This window comes from Buteo buteo, chromosome 6, assembly GCF_964188355.1.
Source record: "Buteo buteo chromosome 6, bButBut1.hap1.1, whole genome shotgun sequence".
Classification (NCBI taxonomy): Eukaryota; Metazoa; Chordata; class Aves; order Accipitriformes; family Accipitridae; genus Buteo; species Buteo buteo.
The window spans coordinates 9892899-9915082 of record NC_134176.1 but is presented as its reverse complement, the minus strand read 5'-3'; the positions used below and the strand labels follow the sequence as shown (position 1 = coordinate 9915082).

The 22184-nt window shown below is 41.0% G+C and overlaps 1 protein-coding gene across 3 annotated transcripts in view; it reads right to left on the bottom strand.

The window, feature by feature from the left end:
• Positions 1 to 9290: 9290 nt before the first annotated feature.
• JAG2 (jagged canonical Notch ligand 2) overlaps positions 9291 to 22184 on the bottom strand; it is a 72943-nt gene continuing 60049 nt past the window's right edge. For all 3 annotated transcript variants that reach the window (XM_075029677.1, XM_075029678.1, XM_075029679.1), the window contains 8 exons: positions 22045 to 22072; positions 20869 to 20954; positions 18497 to 18610; positions 18175 to 18290; positions 16276 to 16521; positions 15705 to 15836; positions 14520 to 14676; positions 9291 to 11589 (listed from right to left, as the gene is read on the bottom strand). In XM_075029677.1, the coding sequence (XP_074885778.1) occupies positions 11117 to 11589; positions 14520 to 14676; positions 15705 to 15836; positions 16276 to 16521; positions 18175 to 18290; positions 18497 to 18610; positions 20869 to 20954; positions 22045 to 22072 (1352 nt within the window). In that variant the 3' untranslated portion in view covers positions 9291 to 11116. The remainder of the gene's footprint in view (positions 11590 to 14519; positions 14677 to 15704; positions 15837 to 16275; positions 16522 to 18174; positions 18291 to 18496; positions 18611 to 20868; positions 20955 to 22044; positions 22073 to 22184) is intronic.

The window sequence follows — 22184 nt, the reverse complement described above, 5'->3', positions numbered from 1 at the left end:
GCTAAGAAGCTCTCAAGAAATTGGCTAAGAAGCTCTCACAAGTTTCATTCATGGAAAGGTGAAATGAAATAAATGCACATAAACACAGGACAATTTTTATAGTAAGGGCTTTGCAATCTCAACAAACCTTTTCTTGAAAGGCTAAAGTTATCCTCCCATGCGTAAATCTGATCTGATTGATTTGATTTTCTGAAAAATGTATACATAGACATCAGGTGATAAGTTTGTAGTGAATTAACAAAAAGGCATAAGGAAGAATAAACAGAATAGAAAGAAAATGACGGGAAAGTTGTAAAAACAATAACCTTGAGAAACAACCAAAAACTCCAATCAGATTTTTCCCCACTTCGCTGACCTGCAACAAACAATTTGGGCTAAAAGGTCACCAAAGCCCCTGCGGGAGGGCTCAGCGGCGGGGGCTCCCCCGAGGCTGGCGGGGGCTCAGGGAAGCACACGGCGGGGCAGAGCTCCTGCCGCTGCCCCCCTGCCTGACACCCTCGACACAAGCCAGGGGACTGGTCTACAACACGGCACCGGGACGTGAGCTTGTGCCCTCCACGCTTCTGGGGCCGTGTGTCGGAAAGCGTCCCCGGGAGAGGGGCTCTGAAGAGATCCTGGGCTGCCCAAAGGCCCAAACTGAAACTCCCTATTTGTTTTGATCAAACTCAGCTGGATCGCAAAGCTTTTCCCTGCCTGATCCCAAATGGATTTGCAGACTGGGAAATTTATGAGAAATAAACAGCTACAGTTAAATAAACACTTGCAGGCCTCTGGCTATCCTGGCAGAAAAAAAAAAAAAAAAAAAAAAAAAGAAACCTGACAGCAAATATTAGCAACAGATTTTTAACAGGTGGAGGAATTATCGTATGTATCTGGGAAAGAAAACAAAACAGGCACTCCTAAATCACCAGTGCTGATTTAAACATGAGCTTTTAAATATAGTGTGTGAGCAGCAAATGAGTTCTAATTGAGAAGAGCTTGTAAACAAACAACAGCTTTCATCTGCAGCATCACGCGCAATACAGGCTTTGTGCTGCCAAAGCCCGGGCCTGGGACCGGATTCGGGTGCGGGCTCTAATCTCCTTAATGAATTTCAGGGCAGAAGCATCCTGGAGCAATGAGGAACAGCAAACCCGGACTCCCACTTCTCAGGGTCTGGATGAGGAAAGGGAGCGGCGTCAGGTGAGTGAACCAGGCACACGCGAGGATCCCGGGGCCGCTCCGTCTCGTCCCGGGGCTGCAGAGAACCAGCGCGATGCCTGCGGGCAGCCTCGCAGCGGTCAGCCCGCGATGAGAGTCCCTTCTTAAAACCACCCTCGAGAGATGCCACTTGTCTTGAAGAGGGTTGAGGGCCCCTTCCAGCGCCCGTGTGGGCATCTGCTCCTTGCCCCCTTCACTTTTCATCTCCTGCTCGAGCACCATGAAGAAGTATCTAAGGGGCAATCTGGGAAAGCGGGAGTAGCAGAAAGGAGGGAAGGTGGCTGGAAGCAAGCCTCTGAAAGATAGCTGGGGCCGTGGTCCGGAAAGAAAGGTCTGTTGCAGCAAAGCATGCAAAGTTAATGCTCAGCCTGTGTTGCAAGAGCAGAGGAGATACAGCATGTCAGGAAACGTCTAAGCAGTGCAGATACAATCAGGCTGAAAACACACAGAGCATGCCAAGGAAGTAACCTTGAATGTCTGCTGGTATTTTTCTCTGGAAAGCAACAACAGGATATTATTACAAAGGGACAGAAACATGGACATGGTTGCCATTGCTTACCTAGAGACATAAATTACCTGCCCTGGAAAGGAGCATGAAAGGGAAAAGGGTTCATGTGCGGTTCCAGACCAGGGCTCCTTAAAAAACAAGTGCTGGCTCTGCCGGCAGCAGTGCCCCACTGAGCTGTCGCAGCCAGCTGGAGGTTTTGACAGCGGGATGGTTGCATTCAGCATTAGAGCTCAGCTTTTCCACTGGACCTCCAGGGGACAGGCCATGAAAAACACTCCTGTTGCAAGAGAGATGGACCGCAGTGGCCAAGCTGTGTGCGCATCAGGCCTCTGCTGCTAGAAGAAAGTAGTCCGCCTTAATTCAGATTTTATTTCCAAAAGTTTTAATTGCTCTCTGCTCCAATAAATGATTAATCGCTCAGATGAGCTGAACCAGAAACTGGCAAATCAAAGCCGCCCTTGTTTTGAAAACACTTTGCCCACAAATCCCAGTTTAGCACCATACCCCACAGCAGGAGAAACACAAACCCAAGCAGAATATAGCACCCGCAGCTCCCAACCCAAGTACCCAAATTTAGGCATGTAGATAGAGCAGCTTAAGCCTGAGGACCCATATAGACCACCAGAGTCAATGGAAGCAGCAGGTGCTTGGAAACACTGCAAATCAAAGCACTCATTTAGGGCACTAAATATAGAGCAAAATTTAAACACCCAGGCTGGAAAATGTCGGCCACGTAGTCCCTCCACTGCATTTCGCTGCGGGTCCCGCGCACCCAGGCTGCTGCTGCGCGATGCCCGTAGAAGGTGCTGGGTCTCTGCTCCCACCACCGCTGCTCATTAACAGGTTTTTATCCACGGCGATACGGTGCAAAGTAGGTTCTCCTCCTCGCTTTTTTAGAGGATATTGCTGCACTTGAGATAACCTTGCTGGTTTATCTGTACTGAAAGCGTTGTCAGCGGGCTGTCAGAACACCTCCCCGCAGACCCGCCGTGTCCGTGGAGCCTCGGGGCCGTGCGCGAGGGTTGTCCCCGTGTCATCATGCCGGGGACCCTCCCCAGGCTGAGGTTTGCATCCAGGCACCCCCCAGCAGCCCACCGGAGTCCGGGGAGCCAAGGCAGCACCCTCGCGCTTCCCAGCACATGCACAAGGACATCATGAGAGAGCAGAACTCTGCTACCAATTTTTAAATTTCTTCTTTTTTTGGCTGTTACTTTATTTAAAAAAAAGAAAAGGGAGGGGAAAGAGAAGTAGAGAGGATAGCCTGCTGATCCACACTCACATTTTAACTTGCCCAAATGTTCAACTCCAGCAATGCCTTATTTTGCCTCCTGTTGAGAACCTGCTGCACTCAAGATTTCCATTTGCTTTTGGGAAATGGAGGTTAGAAAATGCTCCAGCAGCTGAACCTTTGGTGCCCTGCGGAGGGGCCAGCCCTGCCCAGGGAAGGTTCAGCCCCACGGAAGGCAGGCCAGATCAGGGATGTCATCTTGGCTGGAGCAAGGGCTGGCTTGCACATCTCCTGCGCAGGCTGACTTGGGGTTTCAGCACCGAACAGCCCTTTCTCACGCCCCTTTATACCTCCTTGTAAGTAACGCACAGAGGATTTTGGAGTGTAGCCCAGTCATGCAGACATACATCAGTGAAGAGACCACCAAAGGGGGAAGAACTAGATAAGCCACATGGCAAAAGGAGAAACAGACACAAACTATTCCTGAATTTCTAATCCATAGAGAGATCAGGTCCTGGGACTGCATCTAACAAGGGTACCAGAGGAGGAACAACCCCCCTCTCCCCCACAGCTATCATATACTATTTATAAATGATGTAATGCTTATAACTTTATATAAACTACAGCTCCTAAATATACAAAAGTCTAATTTTGAGCCATCTCTGAATGGAGTTGTTTATGCTGTTGCTTTTTCCACCACCAGCAGGTACCAGGACCTAGAAAAGCCCTGCCAGGGTATTTTCTCTGCTCCTAAAACAACGAGCTGTCTGCAGCAGTTCTTAGACATGGGCAAGCTTCAATAACAGGCAGTCCAGTGATGAACAGGAGCTGCCGCTCTCTGCCGGATAACGGTATGGAGAAGCCACCCAGGTTGCTCTCCTCCTGGCTTGAGCAGCCGTGTGCCTGCCCAGGGCTGGGCACAGGACAACGGCCACCAGCCACCCAACCCTTCTTCCTTCTCCTCTCGCTTCCCCCTTTTGCCTCTCCTCCAAGTGCTGGTGGTACAGCAGGAACATGGCCATTTTGGCCTCACCTTAGAGAGCATGGGGCTGCGGATACCCCGCTTTTGAGAAAGACTCTGTCGGCCGTGACTTGTTGCACAGCTCTTCAGCAGCAGAGAAATGGAAGAGAAGCGAACCGATGCAACGTGGTACCTACCTAACCCTCATCTCCGGATCTTGCTGATGTAGCATTCCCCAAAACACAGTCCTCTTCCATACTCACTGATGCCCACATCCTTTTCAGCCTCTTCCCTGCTGGGGAGGCTGCAGGATTAGGTCTTCTACTAGCCTTGTATGCACGAGTCCTGGACACTGGCATATTCCCCCCCAAACAAAGGGGATCACAACGCTCAGGCCCAGCGTGGACCCTCTCACCCCACTTCCCAGTGCTGCTCCTTGCAGACATGGGTAGGGCGAGCTTCTCCAGGGACCCCCGCACTCAGAGCAGTGGATTCATACAGCTTTGCACCCTCACTCTAACAAGAACCAGGCACATGCAGAGCCAAGGCATGAAACAACCGCCTTCTGTTCCCTCATCAGTCTTGAAGCCAGCGGGGGCCAAAAAGTAACCAGCTTTCCACAGACTTTCAGGAAAGGATTTGAATGAAGTGGAGAACAGTGCTGGTCTGTGTGGGGTGTCCACGCATCAGATGCTGTTCAGTTTGGTCATCTTGACTCAAAAGTGGTAGAGAATAATTTGGAAGGGCATGGAGCTCATACAGGAAAAACAGCTGGAGATATGGAACAGCATCTCTACAAGTGGAGACGGAAGAGACCGGGACTCTGAAACCCAAAACTTAGGGATAGAGGGGTGTCTGCAGTGTAAATCCCAAATGTCATGGAGATGGGGGAGAGGGAACAATGGCTTGCTGTATTCACATCATCTTATCAAGGAACAGGTTCACGACAAACAGAAGGAAGCCCTTTTCCACCCCATTCATGGTGCAGTTGAGGAACTCACTGCTACAGGATGTTGTGGAGGCCTGAATGATAAAAGGGATGACATGATGCCATGGAGAAGGGGAGCCTATCAAACGTGTCTGGCTCGGGAAGCCCCTAAACCACTGATCGACAGAAACTGGATGGGTCCGAGAAGGTCTCACGCAGCAGTTTGCTGCTTTCTTGCACCTTCTCTAAGCATCTTCCACTGGCCACTGCAGGACACAGGATACTAGACTAGCTGGACCTTTGATCTGCACCAGTATGGCTGTTGGCTGAATGAACTTCCACCCACAGGTAGGGCTTTGTTAATTAATAGGTGGGGTTATGCCCAGAGTTAAGCCTCCAGGCAGATGGCCAAGCCTTCAAAGGGCCTTACATATGCCGCTGCCACAGCAGTTTCCAAACCTGCTCCGCAGCTCCCTGCTCAACCTTCTTTCATATGTAGCTTATCGGCACAGCAAATCTGCCACAGGGAGAAGTCCCCTCCAACCCAAGCCTCCTTCAGATGGGTGGGAGAAAAGATAGGATAGCAGCTGAGAAAGATCGACAAGTTAACAAGTCTTTCTCTACCAAACAGGGCTGAAGGATTTACATTTGGTTGGTTTTGTGGGTTTTTTTGACAGAACATTTGAAAGCGATAGTCTCTCCTGGGAACCCATAGGCCAGAAAACAGCATGATTCCCTAGTCACGGTCTTGCATCCTTTTGGGATTGTCGCATTTACACCTGCAAAGTAATCCTTCTGCCTTATCCGCCACTGAAAAAAAAGAAATCTTAGTCAAGTTTTCAGAAAAGCACACATTCTTTGTGTCTCTGTGGTTATAAAGAGTAATATGGATGGAGTATCATTAATATGAACAGAAGCATAAAGCCTCCTAAACACTGCCTATTTAAGGTTTCCATGATTTTATTCTTTTACCATCTAGAAAAATCTGAAGCAGCTTGGTTGCCAGGGAAGGAAATTAACCAAAGTTCCTTCTCCGAGTTTCTAAACACCTGGTCATTTTTCACTCAAGCTAGTTGATTTACATACTCCTTTCATAAAGGTATTGCAAAGTACCCCTTGAGAAAGATGTACTCCATCTGCATAGTTGTAGGAACAGGTTATATGTATGAACTATGGGACTTGTTATTGGCTGCAAGAATCGTCAAGATGGCATCGTTCAGTCTTTGGGAAATTACATGCCTTGTGCAAATCATGCTGATTCTCTGCAAATAACCTGGATTGTTGGCTTTGAAGCAGGAGAGTTGGGTTCCTGTCCAGCTCATTTGTAAGACTGACTTGGTGCTATGAATACAGACACCACCCTGTACAATGTCTGCTTCTTCTTGCACCAGAAGTAGTATACAGAGCGTAAAAAGGAGATTCATATAAACCCCCCAGATTTTACTGGCTTTTGCAGAGGAAAAGGTGATCCAATGAAGCATGAAACTTACTGATGCTTACAGGAAAAAGAAGAAGAAAAGACATTCTATATAAGACTATTACCTATGACGTTCGTTTACAAACATTTGATGGCAAGCAGATGTTTACAATCAGGTGTTTGAAGAAGAAGTATTTTTGCACTCAGTCTAAGTCCCTGTCCTGCTGAAAGAAATCACTTGCATACAGAGCAATAGCGAAAAGTTCCACATATCCACATAGAAAAATTGTGTACATGAGAATGGGTGCTGTAAAAGGGATGAACATGGAAAAGATTTAGTCATATCTCCTTTCCAAGCGGACCTTTTGTTCCTCTAGTTTTATAAGCCCATTCTTTACCCCACCATCTGTGATGAAATTAGGACAAGAGGCTAGTTAGGGACTGCTTTGCAGCACTGAACAAAGCAAGCCTGAGATTCACATAATTTTTCCAAAGCAAGAGCAAGATTCCTACTAAGAGTGACTCAAACACCTACTTTACTGTTGAGAAAGGAGAAAAAGCAAAGCCAACCTCTACCCTCCTTGCTCACAATAAGCCCCCCAAAGGTCACAGCTAGACTACCTAACAGAAGGGATGCTGGCTACCTAGGAAGGTTCACAAGGTACTCAAACTCTTCTCTTCAGGCTCATCCTTTCTCTGTTGCATCCAAAGGACTGATAGCCCATCAGCACTCAAGAACAATGAGACAGAGATACCACATGTGTGACTGAATTAAACCAACCCAAATTCCTGTGCAAATTAATTCCATGCTACCCCAGTCTCTTACTGTCCAAGCTACATCACAACTAGCATTGCAACTAGTGTCTTCAGCAGCTTTTAAGGCACTGACTAAAATGACTTTCAACTTTTAGGTTGTTCTTGAAAAAGTATGGGTCAGCAGTGAGTTTTTTTGCTATATGAACTAGCTTTCCATCCAAGCATAGTTTGACTTCAAGAGGACTAATTACAGAGTCTACTGGAGAACCAGACAACAGAGAATGGCCAAAAGAAGCAAGCTCACCAAGAGTTTCAGGTTAGCACCAGATCTTGAAAAGAGCACCAGAGAAGAAAAATTAGCCCGGAACTACTCATTGCTTAGAAAAACCTCAGGAAGAGCCCATTTACTAATTTTTCCCATTATGTAGTCCTTTAACAGATATGATTCTGGAAGTAACATAATGCTTAGCACATATGCACAGGCAAGAAGTTTAGATGTACAAGTTCAACATTTCATGTAAAAGTAAGTCAAAAGGAAACAAAACTACTGAATAGGGTGATGTGGAGCAAGTGGAGAAGAGATGCAATTAATTTAAGAGCAGCATAGAAATAAAATCTGCATAAAACAGTTCTAATGTTAAATCACGCAAGTCAAAAAGTTTACTCTTTATTCATCGTCCTCTTTTATTCATCTAGTTTCACGTATCTCAGTCTACATAACTCGCTCTTGGTCATGACATGAAGGTGGCATAAAATAATTCTTGGTTTTGGCAGGCAAACCGCACTGCCAAGTTGAACACTTGTCCATGCTTGTTTTGTGAATCCACAGGGGAACAAGTCCCGGACATGGTACCAGTCATCGGGGAATGCGCTGAACCTTTGTTTAGAACAGTGGGTGACGATGATGACTACTGCTGTGACCCCATTACTTTATATACTATTTCAGTAATACAAAGAAGCAGAACTAGTACCTTAATGAGCAGTGAGCCAGCTCACTGCTGCATGACAGAATAACAGCCTTATTCTATATGTATATATATAAAAAAATAATCTATTATTTCTCCTTTTGCCTGCAGCAGCAACACCCACTGCATTTATTTGTATTCATGTAAAACCTCCAGCAAGGAGCATTCTCTCAGCTATTTTAAGTACATTGTGACTATCAGAAATTGCCCTCTGCAGCAGGTACTCATAAATACTGCAGTCTCTGAGAAGAGAGCATCTTACAAAAAGACATTTTTCTAATCTGGAACTGTCTTGAATGGTTCTAGCATTGCTCCCACTATTTCTGAGGAGCTAATGACAGCCACTAGGTTTTCCCAAGGCACCATGGAGTTGATTTTAGAAAGTCATCATTGAAGAAGTGTCTGTTCCTTATCTCAGCTTTGGATTTCCCCCCACCCCACCAACCTTTGCTTCAAGGGCAGGAGACAGATATTTGAAAAGTGGAAATCAGAGATAACAATAGAATTTGATTTTGAGAACTGATGTCGAAACAGCTCTCACTTATCAACATAAAGACAGGCCAATACTCCAAGGAAAATAGTAACAAAGTAACTGTATGATGACTGGAATAAAAACTCTGCTAGTATCTAGAATTCTGCTTTGGGGGTTGATAGCTACTAAGAAAATGCAATTTTTATATTCCATATTATCTTATGTAAGAGTTTACCTTTCACTACAGAAAATATTCTATACAAAAGCCATTCAAGTCACCACAGAAAACAGGCATAGACCTACCAAACTGAAAAATTGAAGCATGACAAGTGAAAGGGCTGAATGGCTGCGGAACAGAGAAGAAAGGTATTACTTAAAAAAAATCAAACTCAATTTGGCAAGAATGAGCATGCAGGGGCTTGAGGCAAACAGCCCTCTTATCACCCAAGGAAGCAAAACAATACTGCTTAGACAGGCCTCTGCTCAGCAGCTGGACGGAAAGCCATTTCAGAAAAGGCGCATCGTACGCACGGGCAGTAGCTGTCAGCTAAAACCAGCCTTTGTACTTTGCAAAAGAGGCAGCGCAGGGAGAGTCCCGGTTTAGGTACTGAAGGCGTCCCCGTCTCTAGACCACACGTGGGATACCACCTCCCTGCGCAAACCGTTAGCGGTGCAGCAGTGGGCAGAGGACAACGCTGCCAAGTTGGCTCAGGAAGTATCGGCACTTGGATGCAGGCTGTAAGCTCAGGTTACAGGAATTACCGTGCATTAAACCAGGACTTTCACTCCTCCGTCCTTCAGCCTCATCGCATCAGAACTCCAATCACTTAGAAAGCAAACACAATCTGAAGTATCTTACACACAATGAGGGAATCATTTTATTAGATTATGGAAGACAGCAGCATTACAGTACAAAAAGTTACAAGAGTAGCAGAAAAAAAGTGTTTTTGGTTTAAATACTCAGGATTATACTGGGGAACATGAGAAGGATAGTACCCTTTTCTAAACTAACTCCTAACCAGGTTATCAAAATAAGTTTTGAATATTTAGCACAAGTAAAAAAGTTACAACAAACATCATTATAAAATGCTTTAATAAATAGTTTCTTTTCTGAAAGTTTTTTTTTTTAAGAACATGTCAAACAAAAATGTATTAAAACAGAAGATCCTGCAAAGCAAATCCTGCGTTCCGGTATAAAATAACTGGTTTCAAAACATTCATGTTTACATTGTTCATGGGCCAGAGTTTATACTCTCAAACATCCGCTCCTCTCACTGGTTGGGTAACTAGGTGTATGTAGTGTTATGCTTCTTCAGTAATTAAAATAAACTTATAGTTTGCCCAGTTAATAGCAATAATAAAGCCTTAAAAAAAAAAAAACAACAAAAAACAAAATGCATAAGCCTTCCATTACAAGTAACCATTTCTAATGAGGTACTCCCATCTTCTGAGCTTGCCAGCCTTTTTTCTTTAGAGCAACAGATGAATAAAGCACAACACAAACAAGATTGAGGAAAATATTGTTCCCTTCATTAGGCCTGTATTTAAACGCAAAAAAGTAATACCACATGTAATTAACATATTCACAAAAGAAAAAAACAATGCCTCGCTATGTTGGTACTGTACAGTAGATGCACCCGTTAGTGTTCTTGAGATGGGCTGAACATGGGGATAAACAAACATTTCTGGATCTATTTACACGTAAGTGGTTATGTTCCTATGTAAATACAAATGACCAACAGATTCCTAACATTGATTGTATTAACATCACTTTCTAATCTGGACATAATACCAAAAAAAGTCTTATAAACTGCCATAAAACCTCCTTTTCTGCAACATAAATTAAAAGGAATGACATGTAAAAAAAAGACCAAAATATTTAAGTTATTAAATCAAATATACAGAGTGATTCATTTAATATGTACATATTTACAAAAAAGCACTATTAGAAAATAAACTGTGTCAGTTGGGGAACCTAGAGTTCTCACAATTTTACTATATTGATATGGCAGTCTTTGACAGTTGCTATAGAAAAAGTTTAATCTCAAGGCACTTGTCACATGCTTCAATACTGCAATTCTAAAGTAATTAAACAGAAATAAAAAGGCCACTTTTAAACCACAGTTGAAAGATCTCTATAATTTTTTTTCTTCCTATTACAAAGTGTGTAAGGCAAATTTGGAAAAAATCTTACAGAAGCTACTAACGTAACAAGTGCAGTGAGCTGCCATTAATAGAGATTCAAAGTCAAGAAAGCAGTTTAAAGTTCACACAATTTCCTCAACCAGGAGGTTTTAAAGCCACCATTAAATTAGAGCAAGTAATAAAAAGAAATACATTCTGTAAACAGTGTACAGTCTTTTGTAATAAACTTTACACATATTGAAAATACAACCTCTCCTCTGCCACACAGCGAGTGTATTATAAGTAAACTTTACAAAAATAGCAACTATCAAAGATTACTCATTTTTTTCATCTGACAGTCATTGAATAATTTATACAAGGCTAAAGAAACAAAATAAATTTTATTTATTATTTTTATTTATTTTTTTTTTACGCAAAATAAAGAAACTATGAACATTTGACTCCAGATATTTTTAGTCCTTGATGCAAAGTGGAGATGTCAATTTTTCTCCTCCCCAGTAAGTGTAGGCGCACTCTGCCTACATTCCAAATACAGGTTAGTCTCTACTGCCTTCAAAGTTTGACGCATTCACATTTTTTACAGATCTGTTGTCCATTTTGCCTATTTGATGGGATTTCTTTACTGGACTGCTCTCTGATGTGTCAGATGCCTTTGTTGGCAAAGGCTTCGCAAGTTTGTGAGAGAGGAATTTGTCCATTTCCTCATCTCTTTCCTCCTCTTCATCCTCCTCTTCCTCATACTCTACATACTCCTCTACTGCATCACAAGTTCTTTTTTGAGGAGATATGAAGTTTTTGCATTCATAACGAATGTCTTTGTTACTGTAAGATCTGTCTATAGGATTTCTTATAGGATTTAAAGGTGCCCACTGGTTATTGGCACCCTCTTCTCTGGGAGGACTTCTTCTCTCTCTCTCTTTTCTTCTCTTCCGAGTCCACCACACGCAGATGATTATACAAGTCAGCCATACAATGCTAAATACTGCACAAAGAATTGGAACCAAATAATCTAGAGGGCAAATGAAAAAAAAAACAACAAAGTCTTGAGTTAACAGAACTAGATACATAGCACCGGACATCTGTAAGAGAAGTATCCACACGTAACTACAGGTTAGCCACAGAAAGACTCTTAAGAGAAAGAGAGGTGTCATTACAGGACAGGGATAACTGTCTGAATGCACTAGTTCATCTAGGAATGCTCTTTACTAGTTTGAGTTTTCCCTGCTTAATGATGATGGGGGGAAAATGCTACATTTGAGATGTTTTTTCCCCTCCAACAGACAAGCTGGTTATATAAGCAGCATCTCTTTCTCAAGCACCTAAGCTAAGTTGGCCCAGAAAACCCCAATAATGCCTCTCAAGAAAAAAAGTCTATTGTTGTAGGAGGCAGGCTAAAAAGAATATTATGCCTCTAAGTTGCTCTAGAAGTACTGGCATTTGCATCAGAAATATGTCCTGCATTTACTATCAGAAAGAAGAGCGCTTTACTATCAAGGGCACAGACCTTTATGTATCAACTATCTAAAAAAACATTCAGGTTAGAGCTACGTAACCAAATCAATCATGCACTCCTTAGGATGTTCCAGTTTTACTTCAGAGTAAAGCCCCAGAATATTGTCACTAGAAATTGTCTTCACCGCTCAATGAATACACAAAAGGAGTTGAGGCAACTGCTTTTCTCCACATTCCCAATCACAAACCCCAGTAGTGCTCTCCCAGCCACACAGACCCAGACTGTTTCTCAGGGAAACCATTCCTGAAAAGTTATGTACGTTTAGACTTTCCCCTCCCCCTCCTCAAGGGCTTTACTGCTAGGATAGAACAACAACATGTTTCTACTCTTCTTGATAAGCAAGAATTCACACATGGTAAGACGCAATAAGACATCAGGTGCTTTGCTTTTTGTAGAGACAGCAGGATTGCTCAAAAGCTTTGCAGACAAATCCTGTCAACCTACCACTCCTAGCCTCTGATCCAAACACAAATTCCCTCTACAGTTTTAAACAACTGCTTACAGAATAACCTGCAAATGGCTGTACAAAAACAACCAACTGCTTCAGCACCACAGTCATTCATTCTAACGTTTAAGGGTCTTCTGAACATACCCTTATGTGGAATATGACACCTTCTCAAATGTTTCTTTCTGGTAAAGAGGGATGAATAAACTGTGAACATAGTTGGCCTCAAGCAATCCAAAAATTGTATTTTAGCAGTTTTGGGAAGAATTATACTCTTAGGAGTAACTGCTATTCTCTCCTCATTTTTCATAAGCAATCTAATTCTAAACCATGAACAGGGGGAAAATACTTTAAGGAAAAAGGAGCTCTTCATACCAGCTTCTCCAAGACTACAATACAAAGCTTGCATTATCACTGCTATCACATCTATTATTTCATCATATGACTGAGGATCCAGGTTTACTTAATAAAAGGTTCTTATACAGAGAACTGTCTGTGTACAGATTCCAAATTCAGAATGTTTTTTCTTAAAGCTAGAGGAAATTAGTGTCCAAATGATCATCTCCATCTAGACTCTTAAGCATCCCACAAAAATGAGATTCTCAACACAGACATAGGGCTTTACATCAGATTTTGTGATAGATTTCCACCTATCTCACCCAATTAAGGGGTATCAAACCAAATCAAAGAACATGACAGTCCAGGTTACAGCTTACTTCATAACAACTCCACTTAAAGAACTAGAGGTCAGTGGTCAATACTGAGCATCCATAATAAAATGAGGAGTCTGGAAACCATTGTCTAGCAGTAGCTGCAAGAGAAGTCAAAGCCTATCCACTTTCTTAGGAGAATCTTTGACTTTTATTGAGGTAAGAGGCAAAGTAATCTCCATCCCTTTTGCCCTAGCACTTAACACACAATCAGAAGAAAGAAAGGCTGAGGTACGTCAGAATCCCAGCTCGATTCTTTATCATCTACAGGATTTCTGTTTGAGACAAGACCAAAGCTGGTACACTCCTTCAGGGCAGCTGGGAAAATAGTACATTTACCAAGGCTTTAAACAGATGAAAGGCATTCCGTAGAAGGGAAATGCAAGGGAAGTGGAACCAGGCAATTTACTAATTATTTGGACTAGGGGTGGAAGATCTTTCAGAAGATTATGTTGGGAAGGTCTAGGAAAAACTTGGGAGAGTCTCCTACTATTGTAAGATTTCCACTCTGGGGCTTAGCTGAACTGGAAACTACCAGGGGTCTTCCACAAGACTGTCTCCTGCCTCCCCCAGGCAGGAACAGAGGCATGCAAAATCTTCAACTGCTTATTTTGGCATAGCTCTTGGAAAGCCAATATTCAGAGGTAAAGGTCTCTCCAATCACACCATATCCTCATTAAGAGGAATGAACATTACATTTTAAGCCAGCTGTGCACTAGTGAGAAACACATGTTGAAAAACAGAGCAAAGTTTTACGTTATCGTGGCCAAGTATTGGAAGATACTAGGCACCTTTAAGTATTGTTAAGGTAAATAAAACATAAGCACTTCAGAAGAGACTTGGTATCACACTATATGTCTTCCCCCCTCCCCGTATTTTCATTACTTCACAGCCTCAGTTTCTACAGTGCAGCAGGATCAAGGGCTGAGGTTGGCTTAACGTTAATGTAGGAGAATCAGAAAGGATTTGAACAGCTCCTGAGAAGAACTCCTGATCTTGTGAAAGGTATGCTTAGACTGGAGAACAGGGTTAGAAGTCAGAGCCAAAACAGTGGCAAGGGTAGGTGGGGATGCTAGGGATGGGGTTAAGTTTAAACTAGCACACAAGCACAGAATTTTGATTTTAAAGCCACTTCCTCTTCAGTTAGTAATAGCAATTAAAGAAACAACCCAATCTATCATCTTCCCCAGCAAGTAAGGAAAGACAAGACTGACAGTAAGGGAACAGAAAATGCTTACACACACAGAAGATGTATGCATTGGGAACCTTACCTGATGATGAATTCCCAACAACGATGGTTTCTACTTTGACTTCAGTTACTGCCAACATAACAGTGCTGTTTTGCCGCTTAGTGATTGCATTTACTATTGTATTAGCAGCATTCTGTATGAGACTATTATCTTGTTCATCTTGATGTGGAACAAAAGACTAAAGGGAGTGAAGGGGGAAAACCAAAAAGTTATTGCAATCACCTAACCATGGAAATCTACTTTTTAAATTCAGCTACATCTTAATTGTGTTCACTAGGTTGAATTTACCTGACAGTAGTTACAAAAGTAACCTAGTAGTACAAAAGTACCCTAAAAGTTTACTGTAGCAATAGCAAAGCTGGCTCTATCCAAACTGCAGATGCAGTGTCAGACTTGGTGGGTAACACGCCTACTTGTTAATCTAGCATACCTCAAAAGCCAGCTGACTTCCATGTTACTTACACTGCTGAGCTAAACTTAGTCATAGTTTGGAGCACTTCAAGTCATGTGGATTATCTAGATAGAAGCTTGGACTAATAACAGTCTGCTCTATTTATACCATACACTTTGCTTCCTGCATCATGGCTCAGCATGTTCTTTATGGTACTGGTAGAGACAGACAGTCCAGCTTCTGCCTGGATAAACACTTTACTATGAAAATTAACTCTTTCTTGGAAACTAAGCAACATGCAAGCACTGAGTGATTGGGCTGTAAATGCCTCTGAAGCTAGTCTTTAGCTCAGTAGGGCAATAGCTACTTTCATCTACTCAACTTGCACCTTCTTCTACTTCACACTTAGCACATATGTATTTAATGAACATCCGGAAGCAGCCATACTTTAAATGGACAGTAGAAACTTCTTCACAAGAACCAGTCCAGCCCCCTGCAACCATATCTCCTTACTGAAAAGGTCAATAAGCCCAAGATTTCTGACATAACAGGTAGGCACCTGTTCACTAATTTGGGCTGAATTAGTTTTTAGAGTAATTTATCAGGAGGTTGTGGTAGCCTTCTGTTATTAATGAAACCTGCAGTTTCAGCTATCTGGCATTATAGGAAATTGCAAGATTACAAAATTGCTTTGCAGTCAGGCTAAGCCACAGACTGCAGTACCCGCATTGAAGTGAAACAAGCTTAAACCTCTACTCCAGCATAAGCTATTAAGAAAACGTTTTTCTATATATTAATACAAGTCTCGTACTTACAATAGCAACTTCCACTGCATTCTCTGTGGAGTAAGACAGATCACATAGTATTATCAGAGTTCTGTCCCTAGAAACAGTCCTAGTAGCTGGTAAATACCGAATTTCAGAACAGATATTTTCAGTTGTAGTGCCCTGTTAGAAGCAAGGGAGATTGCATGACTTTTAGTTTAAGTAAAAAATAGTACATAAAAGTAAACATCTTCAGACTTTTTGCAGTTACCGAGACCTGATGAAGGCAGCAAGAAAGGGCAAAAAGTGAAGAACAGGGTTTTGGAATGAAGGGTGAGAAACTGAGCTTGCATAACTATTATAGTATAGTCTGAGCCCATCTTGAAATGTAAGAAAGTAGTTCTTCAGATTTAAAAAACGAAAATAAAATATTCAGTACAAACCCTAATTTTGCCTTGCCCTTTAGCCAAAGCACAATTAATAGCAATAGAGAAGTCTATTAATAAATTTTGCAAGTTTATGACAACAAGCGAGTCATATTAGAAACATTAATCTTCCATGTTTTGACATGGAATATATCCCTACATATATTGCCATACTTCATTAATAATTTTGTTCTCACCTGAGGGACTTTGTCTCCATTAAAAATTAAAGTAATTCTAGCACAGTCATTGTCCAAGTACCCAGAATTAGGCAGACACTTGATATTGGCAGGCAGAGGTTCAGAGGCACCGCATTCTCCCCAGTCTGTGCATGGTGGCTGAAAACATTTCATATACTTCTCCTGGCATTCTTGACCCATGGGACACTGGTTATTTGAATTATCCCAGTGTTTGTGTAACAGACAAGGTTTTTTCCCACACCACACCTAGAAATTAAAAAGAACAAAGTACTGTTACAGTTAATTGCTCTTACACATCAAATCAAAATAACCAATTCACATAAGATGGTCCAGCTCTACTACTGTCCGCAAAAAATCCAGATTTCAATACTGCTGCAGTCCTAGTAGCAGTTGGAGTTGCTCTTCCACAAAATGAGGACATTTTGTATGGACAAAAGAGTAAAAACGGTGCAAAAATTACCCAAGACACCACTGACTGGGCATATCTCCTTAGAGGCTTATGGATTTGTCCCACATAACTGAGTTATACAGAAATTCAAGCATCTATTTTGAACTAGTCATCCAGGCTTCTATAATCTAGAAAGAGAAACACCTCCACAAGGATTAATTTCTCTTCAATATTTATACCGAGATCCTTGCCACAGAATGCTGAAGATGTTAAGGGCTGACGCACATTGGTGATAAGCACTGTCACTTCAACCACTCTCCCAAAAGAAAACAGTATGCTGGTACCCCCAAGTTACTGAGGTGTAGCATGCTTCCAAATGTGGCTCCATTTCATGATGTAACCTCTAAGATTCTATATAATACTATACAACTATTAGTTTAGGAACCTATGGATTTCTTAAAGCACAGCTGCAGCAAGAAAGAGTATTTTTTCCATTATGCATGAAAGCGCCAAACACCATATATGGGTAAGTTGCATTTACCGCACCGCCATTTCTGAGATTCTAGTTACCTTCATGTAGTTATCTTCTGAAGACATCTCAAACTTGAAATCACACCACCATAAAGAGTCTAAAATAGCATTTCTAAATGACTTAGTTATTTCTTTGCCTACAGCACATGCCTAGCTAAACAAAATAAGATTAAGGCTAGATAGATTAGTAAGACCCAGAGGTTTTTAAACTGCTGCTTCCAGTGAAACATGGGAGACTGCTCTGTAAAGTAATGTTCTAAGTGCTATTAGCGCTCATCTGGACCCACCCACCTAGCCCTACAACTTGTAAGCAGCACTGATCTTTTCTATCTCCAACTGTGATGTAAAGCTGCACAGGTACCACAAATCCACTGAGAAATGCTATCTTGGGAGGGCTGAAAGGCTTGGAACACATATACTAACATGTTCAATCTGCATTTAGGCTAGTCTTATTTTTTTTCTAAGTCACAACCACCAGGATATAGTCCATAATAAATATATAAAGGTTGCAATTTGTCAATTCATAAACCTACTGAAGGACAATATAAAAAGATGATTATTAACCACTGAAGAAACTTTTCTTCCTACATGTCCTTTACCTTGGAACTAATGTTTCACAAAATTAGGATCTCTAAAACTGTGTTTGTAAAGCTTTGTCAGAGTGATTTATTTATCCTTTCAAAGGTCATTATTCCATTCCAGTTCATATTTCCTTTTCTGCAAGAAATGCCTGTCTGCTTCTAGAGAGCTTCTTCTAGCAGGTAGAGAGCAGGACAGTAGCTTATGATTATAAAGACAATCCTATAAGTATTTTCACAGGCAGTCATTAGACACTTTTTTTTTTTTTTTTAAACCAAAGGCAGTTTGGGGGAGACTTATGCAAGAGTCTAGATGGAAAAAAAAGGAGATTAACTTGTGCACAATGAACAGCAAGTTTGTTTCAGCCAGAAGGATGTAAGAATATAGGTCAATATGCCTACCTTGGTGCAGTCAATACGGCCATCCAAACAGTGGCAGTTGTTGCATTCTTGATCCCATCTGCTGCCATGGGGAAAGGTCATTCCTTTAAGCCAGCAAGGTTTTCCAATTCCAATCACTAAGAAAAAAAAAAAAAAGAAAAAAAGAAAAAAAAGGCAGCACACTCAGACACTTTACCTCTTCAAGTTACCGAAGCCATACAAGTTTAAATCAGAAAAATACTAGCTACTGTTCCTTACATACCAGACTACTATATATAAACTCTATACTGGCTACATTGTACCCTACTGTTTGGGTAAAGGTTGATTGCAGATATAGGAATACCTTCTTGGCATCTAGGACCAATTCTTCCAGGGGGACAAGTGCATCGGTATCCGTTTATTTCATCAATACAAGTGGCACCATATCCACAAGGGGAAGACTGGCATTCATCAATATCTAGATAGAAAATAGGTAAAACTCAATGGCAAGGATGTAGAACATTTTAATTAAACATTTACTGAGATGTAATCTGACAATACCCACTTTCTTAAAGAAAGGACAGTTTGGCTTCAGAATTAATCCTGTAATTGGATAGTTCTACCATTTCAGCAGTAACCTCTAACAGATTTCTTGTAACTGCACCCTAATTGAAGTTCTGGTGATCAAAGAAGCAGTCATATGCTGACTCATCTCACAGAGCAAAGGTGTTAGACAGCTGAAGGTGCTAATGTCTTCTCCACATTCAGCTATAGAACTAAGTCACACATCCTGTTCTGACACCAATCTTAGGCATTTAGGCTTCCCAGAAAAGCACATGCTTTCAGGAAGTTATCACAGTGCAAGAGCTGTACAATGACTTGGCTCAACAGTGCTTGAAAAAAGTGACTTACTACAATACAATTCACCATAAAGAAGAAGAGTAATAGTTTAGTTTGTAACATTTGATGTTACTTTTCTTAATAACCTTGAAATAGTGAGTAGATTAATTTAGAACACACACAATTAGCACAAAAGCCTCTTAAAAAAAAACAACCTTCAAAGATTCAGAGGCTTAGCCATAGAAATCTATTGAAAAAGGCAGGGAAGCATAGTCCATTTGATGCACAGCAGTGTGTTGTTATCCTGGGAAAGTGACCAATACTAATTTATGCAACAGTCTGCCAACAAAGGCAACAGAAACCAACCTGTCAAGTTGCAAGCCACAGGCACCAACTGCTTAATTTTCAACCATAACCATTCTCTTCCAAAACATCTTTCAAAAGGTTTCCTTCCATTGAAAATGAAGGCCCACTCCAACCCCTCAGAAAAACTGTTTAAACACCAGTTCTTGACTGATGCACAGTATCGTTTCATCTTCCGTGTTTGAAGGACTGGACTTAGAAAGTGAACGTGATAAATGGTAGTAGTGAGACTGTTACCCATGTAGGCCATGGAAAATACCAAATGGATGTGGAAGGGCTTTTGGTGCTATTCTAGCTTCTTTCAGAAGCACTCTAAGATGAAGTTTGATGCAAATACGTAAGTATCTAAAACTACTACAGGGTTTAACTACTCTTTCCTCCTCTCTTCAAGCTATGTTGGTTTAAGATTATCCAGCCTCTGTATGCTGAAAAAAGTGACTGTTAACTCTGTTTCTGTTATTAGCCATAAAAGGCATTTTTGTCAGAGCTACTCCTTTTGTCTATACCAGTCTAAACATGAAAAAAAGTCTGCAGTCCCATTACAAATACACAGTACTTGCCTTTGACTACAAATAGTCCTCTCTGCATTTCTTGTCTGGAAAAGGAGAATTCAATATCCCTCACTGCATGTCTGGATCTAGATACACGATTTATCTGCCATCCCTGGTTCTATGTCCAGAGATTACTAAGCTGATGCTACCACAAGTACTAGTCACCCTCTGACTAGAGATGTTGGCTCATTTACTACCTGCCAGAATGAGGATGAAATCTCAACTTGAAAGCACACCAACATACTGGTGGAGTAGAAGGACCAAGCCCAACAGCCTTGAGGCTACAGAAGACTCAGTCTGATCTTCTGAAGAGGTAAAAATAAAATAAAGTAAAAATAAGGTATCTATCACATGCAAGTCAAAATGGTAATATTCCATTAAAAAAAAAAACCACAAACAAAAAACCCCACCAACAAAAAACCACCAACTCTTCCACAACACTTCAATGCAGTTTTAGGGTCTTTTGTTCCCCCTTCTTTTCAGTTTCTATCCTTCAGGATAATTCAGTGCAACAGGTTTGTTTTATAGCTTTGAAAGATCTTTATCATACTTCTGTTGTTCACATGCCAGCACTACAGTCCTGATGGTTTTGTTTTCATTTGCGATGTCTCAGTGGATTTCAGTTACTAATGTTAAGTGGAACACCTAGTGATATATGTCATCTGTAACAAGTTTCTTATCAGTAAAAGTACTTAATAAGCTTCTATGAAGCCAGCACCCCAGAACCTTCAGAAATGTCTGACAAAGTTCAGCAAACGGTCTTTGAGTATAATTTAAGCAATGCAGTTCCATTTAATGAAATGAAGAAAGAAACATAAGTTGCCATTATTTACAAGCTATCAGTACCTGGCTGACTGACAGGCGGCTCCTGCTTCATTATTTGGAATTCAGCTAACCTAATGCAAAAAGGGTGACAGGGCGTTCTTTCCGATTTGTGTGTCAGAATGGTACAATCTTTGTCTTTACCCATACAGGTACTTACTAATTCTGCAGTCAGGACCAGCAAACCCAGGTGCACATTCACATCGAAACCAATTTACACCATCAACACAGATGCCTCCATTGTAACTGTAAAAATAATAAACCTATCATTACACCAAGCATTCTCGGTGTAGATTCACTAGTCTAAAGATGAGCAAAAACCATAGGTCTCATGCAGCGTGTTCAAATGCATATTTCTATTGTCCCTAGTCATAGTACTTTCTCACTATTCAATAATGCAGAATTTAAAAGTCCATGCTAATTCATAATATGAATCTACTTAATAAGCCATATACACTGTTTCATTGGTCTCTAATTAAAGCCTTGTTAATTAAACCTTCTGTTTAGGGGGATGATCTATTCCCATCAACAGAGAAAGAATAATGTTAGATAAAAAGTACTGCTTGGTAAGTCACCTATAAAACAGCAACATCCTACAGAAGTGCATGCATGCGTGAGGAAGTGGATCAACAGAACTCAAGGAGATAAAACAGCACTGTAAAGTGAATATGGAGAAAGCCTAGGCTTTTGCAAAGTTGCTTTTTTGTTTTTGTTTTTTTTGTGTTTTTTTGTTTTTTTTGTTTTGTTTTTTTTTAATACACAAAGTACAGGTTATTGCATCAGAATGGACAGCAGAGAAAGATATGGTAGATGGTTTGCCTCATCCCCATATCAGTATTTTTCCCTTTCAATCACAAATATCAATGTCTATATTTAAAATACTCCCACTGTATCTTCCAAAAAATTAATTTTGTTTTAAAAACACATTTATACATAGTATTTGATCTAACAGGACATTTTTATATTATCTATTTATTGTAAATAAACAGGTTTTGATTTCTTTTTTTTTTTTTTTATCCTAAAACTCAATTGTAGGTGCTTGAAATGTTATGAAGTCTGATTAATTTCATATCGCAGTAATTTACTAGTCAGTTCTGGTACAAAGACTACACTAAAATACTTCTACCTGTTCATACATGAATCAACTCAGCATTGTTTTGTTGTCTTTGCTGTCAAGGAATAGATAAGACATGGCAAAAAATTGTTTTAAGATTTTTACAGAGGCCAGCTTTAATTATTGTAGGGTAGAATTAGTTCTAATCTGAAATGGAAATCCGTATTACTATGCTCACTTTTATTTTCACAATAGTTACAGAAGTGGCATTCGCGTACTTACCATGGATGAGGGTTGCAGTCATTGGTGTCTACAAAAAAAAAGAATACAGACTAGTGTAACTAGTGGCACATTTACGTTCTAATGTATAATATTATAGTTCAAGAGACACTATATTTGACGGAAAGCAAAGCAAAGTAATA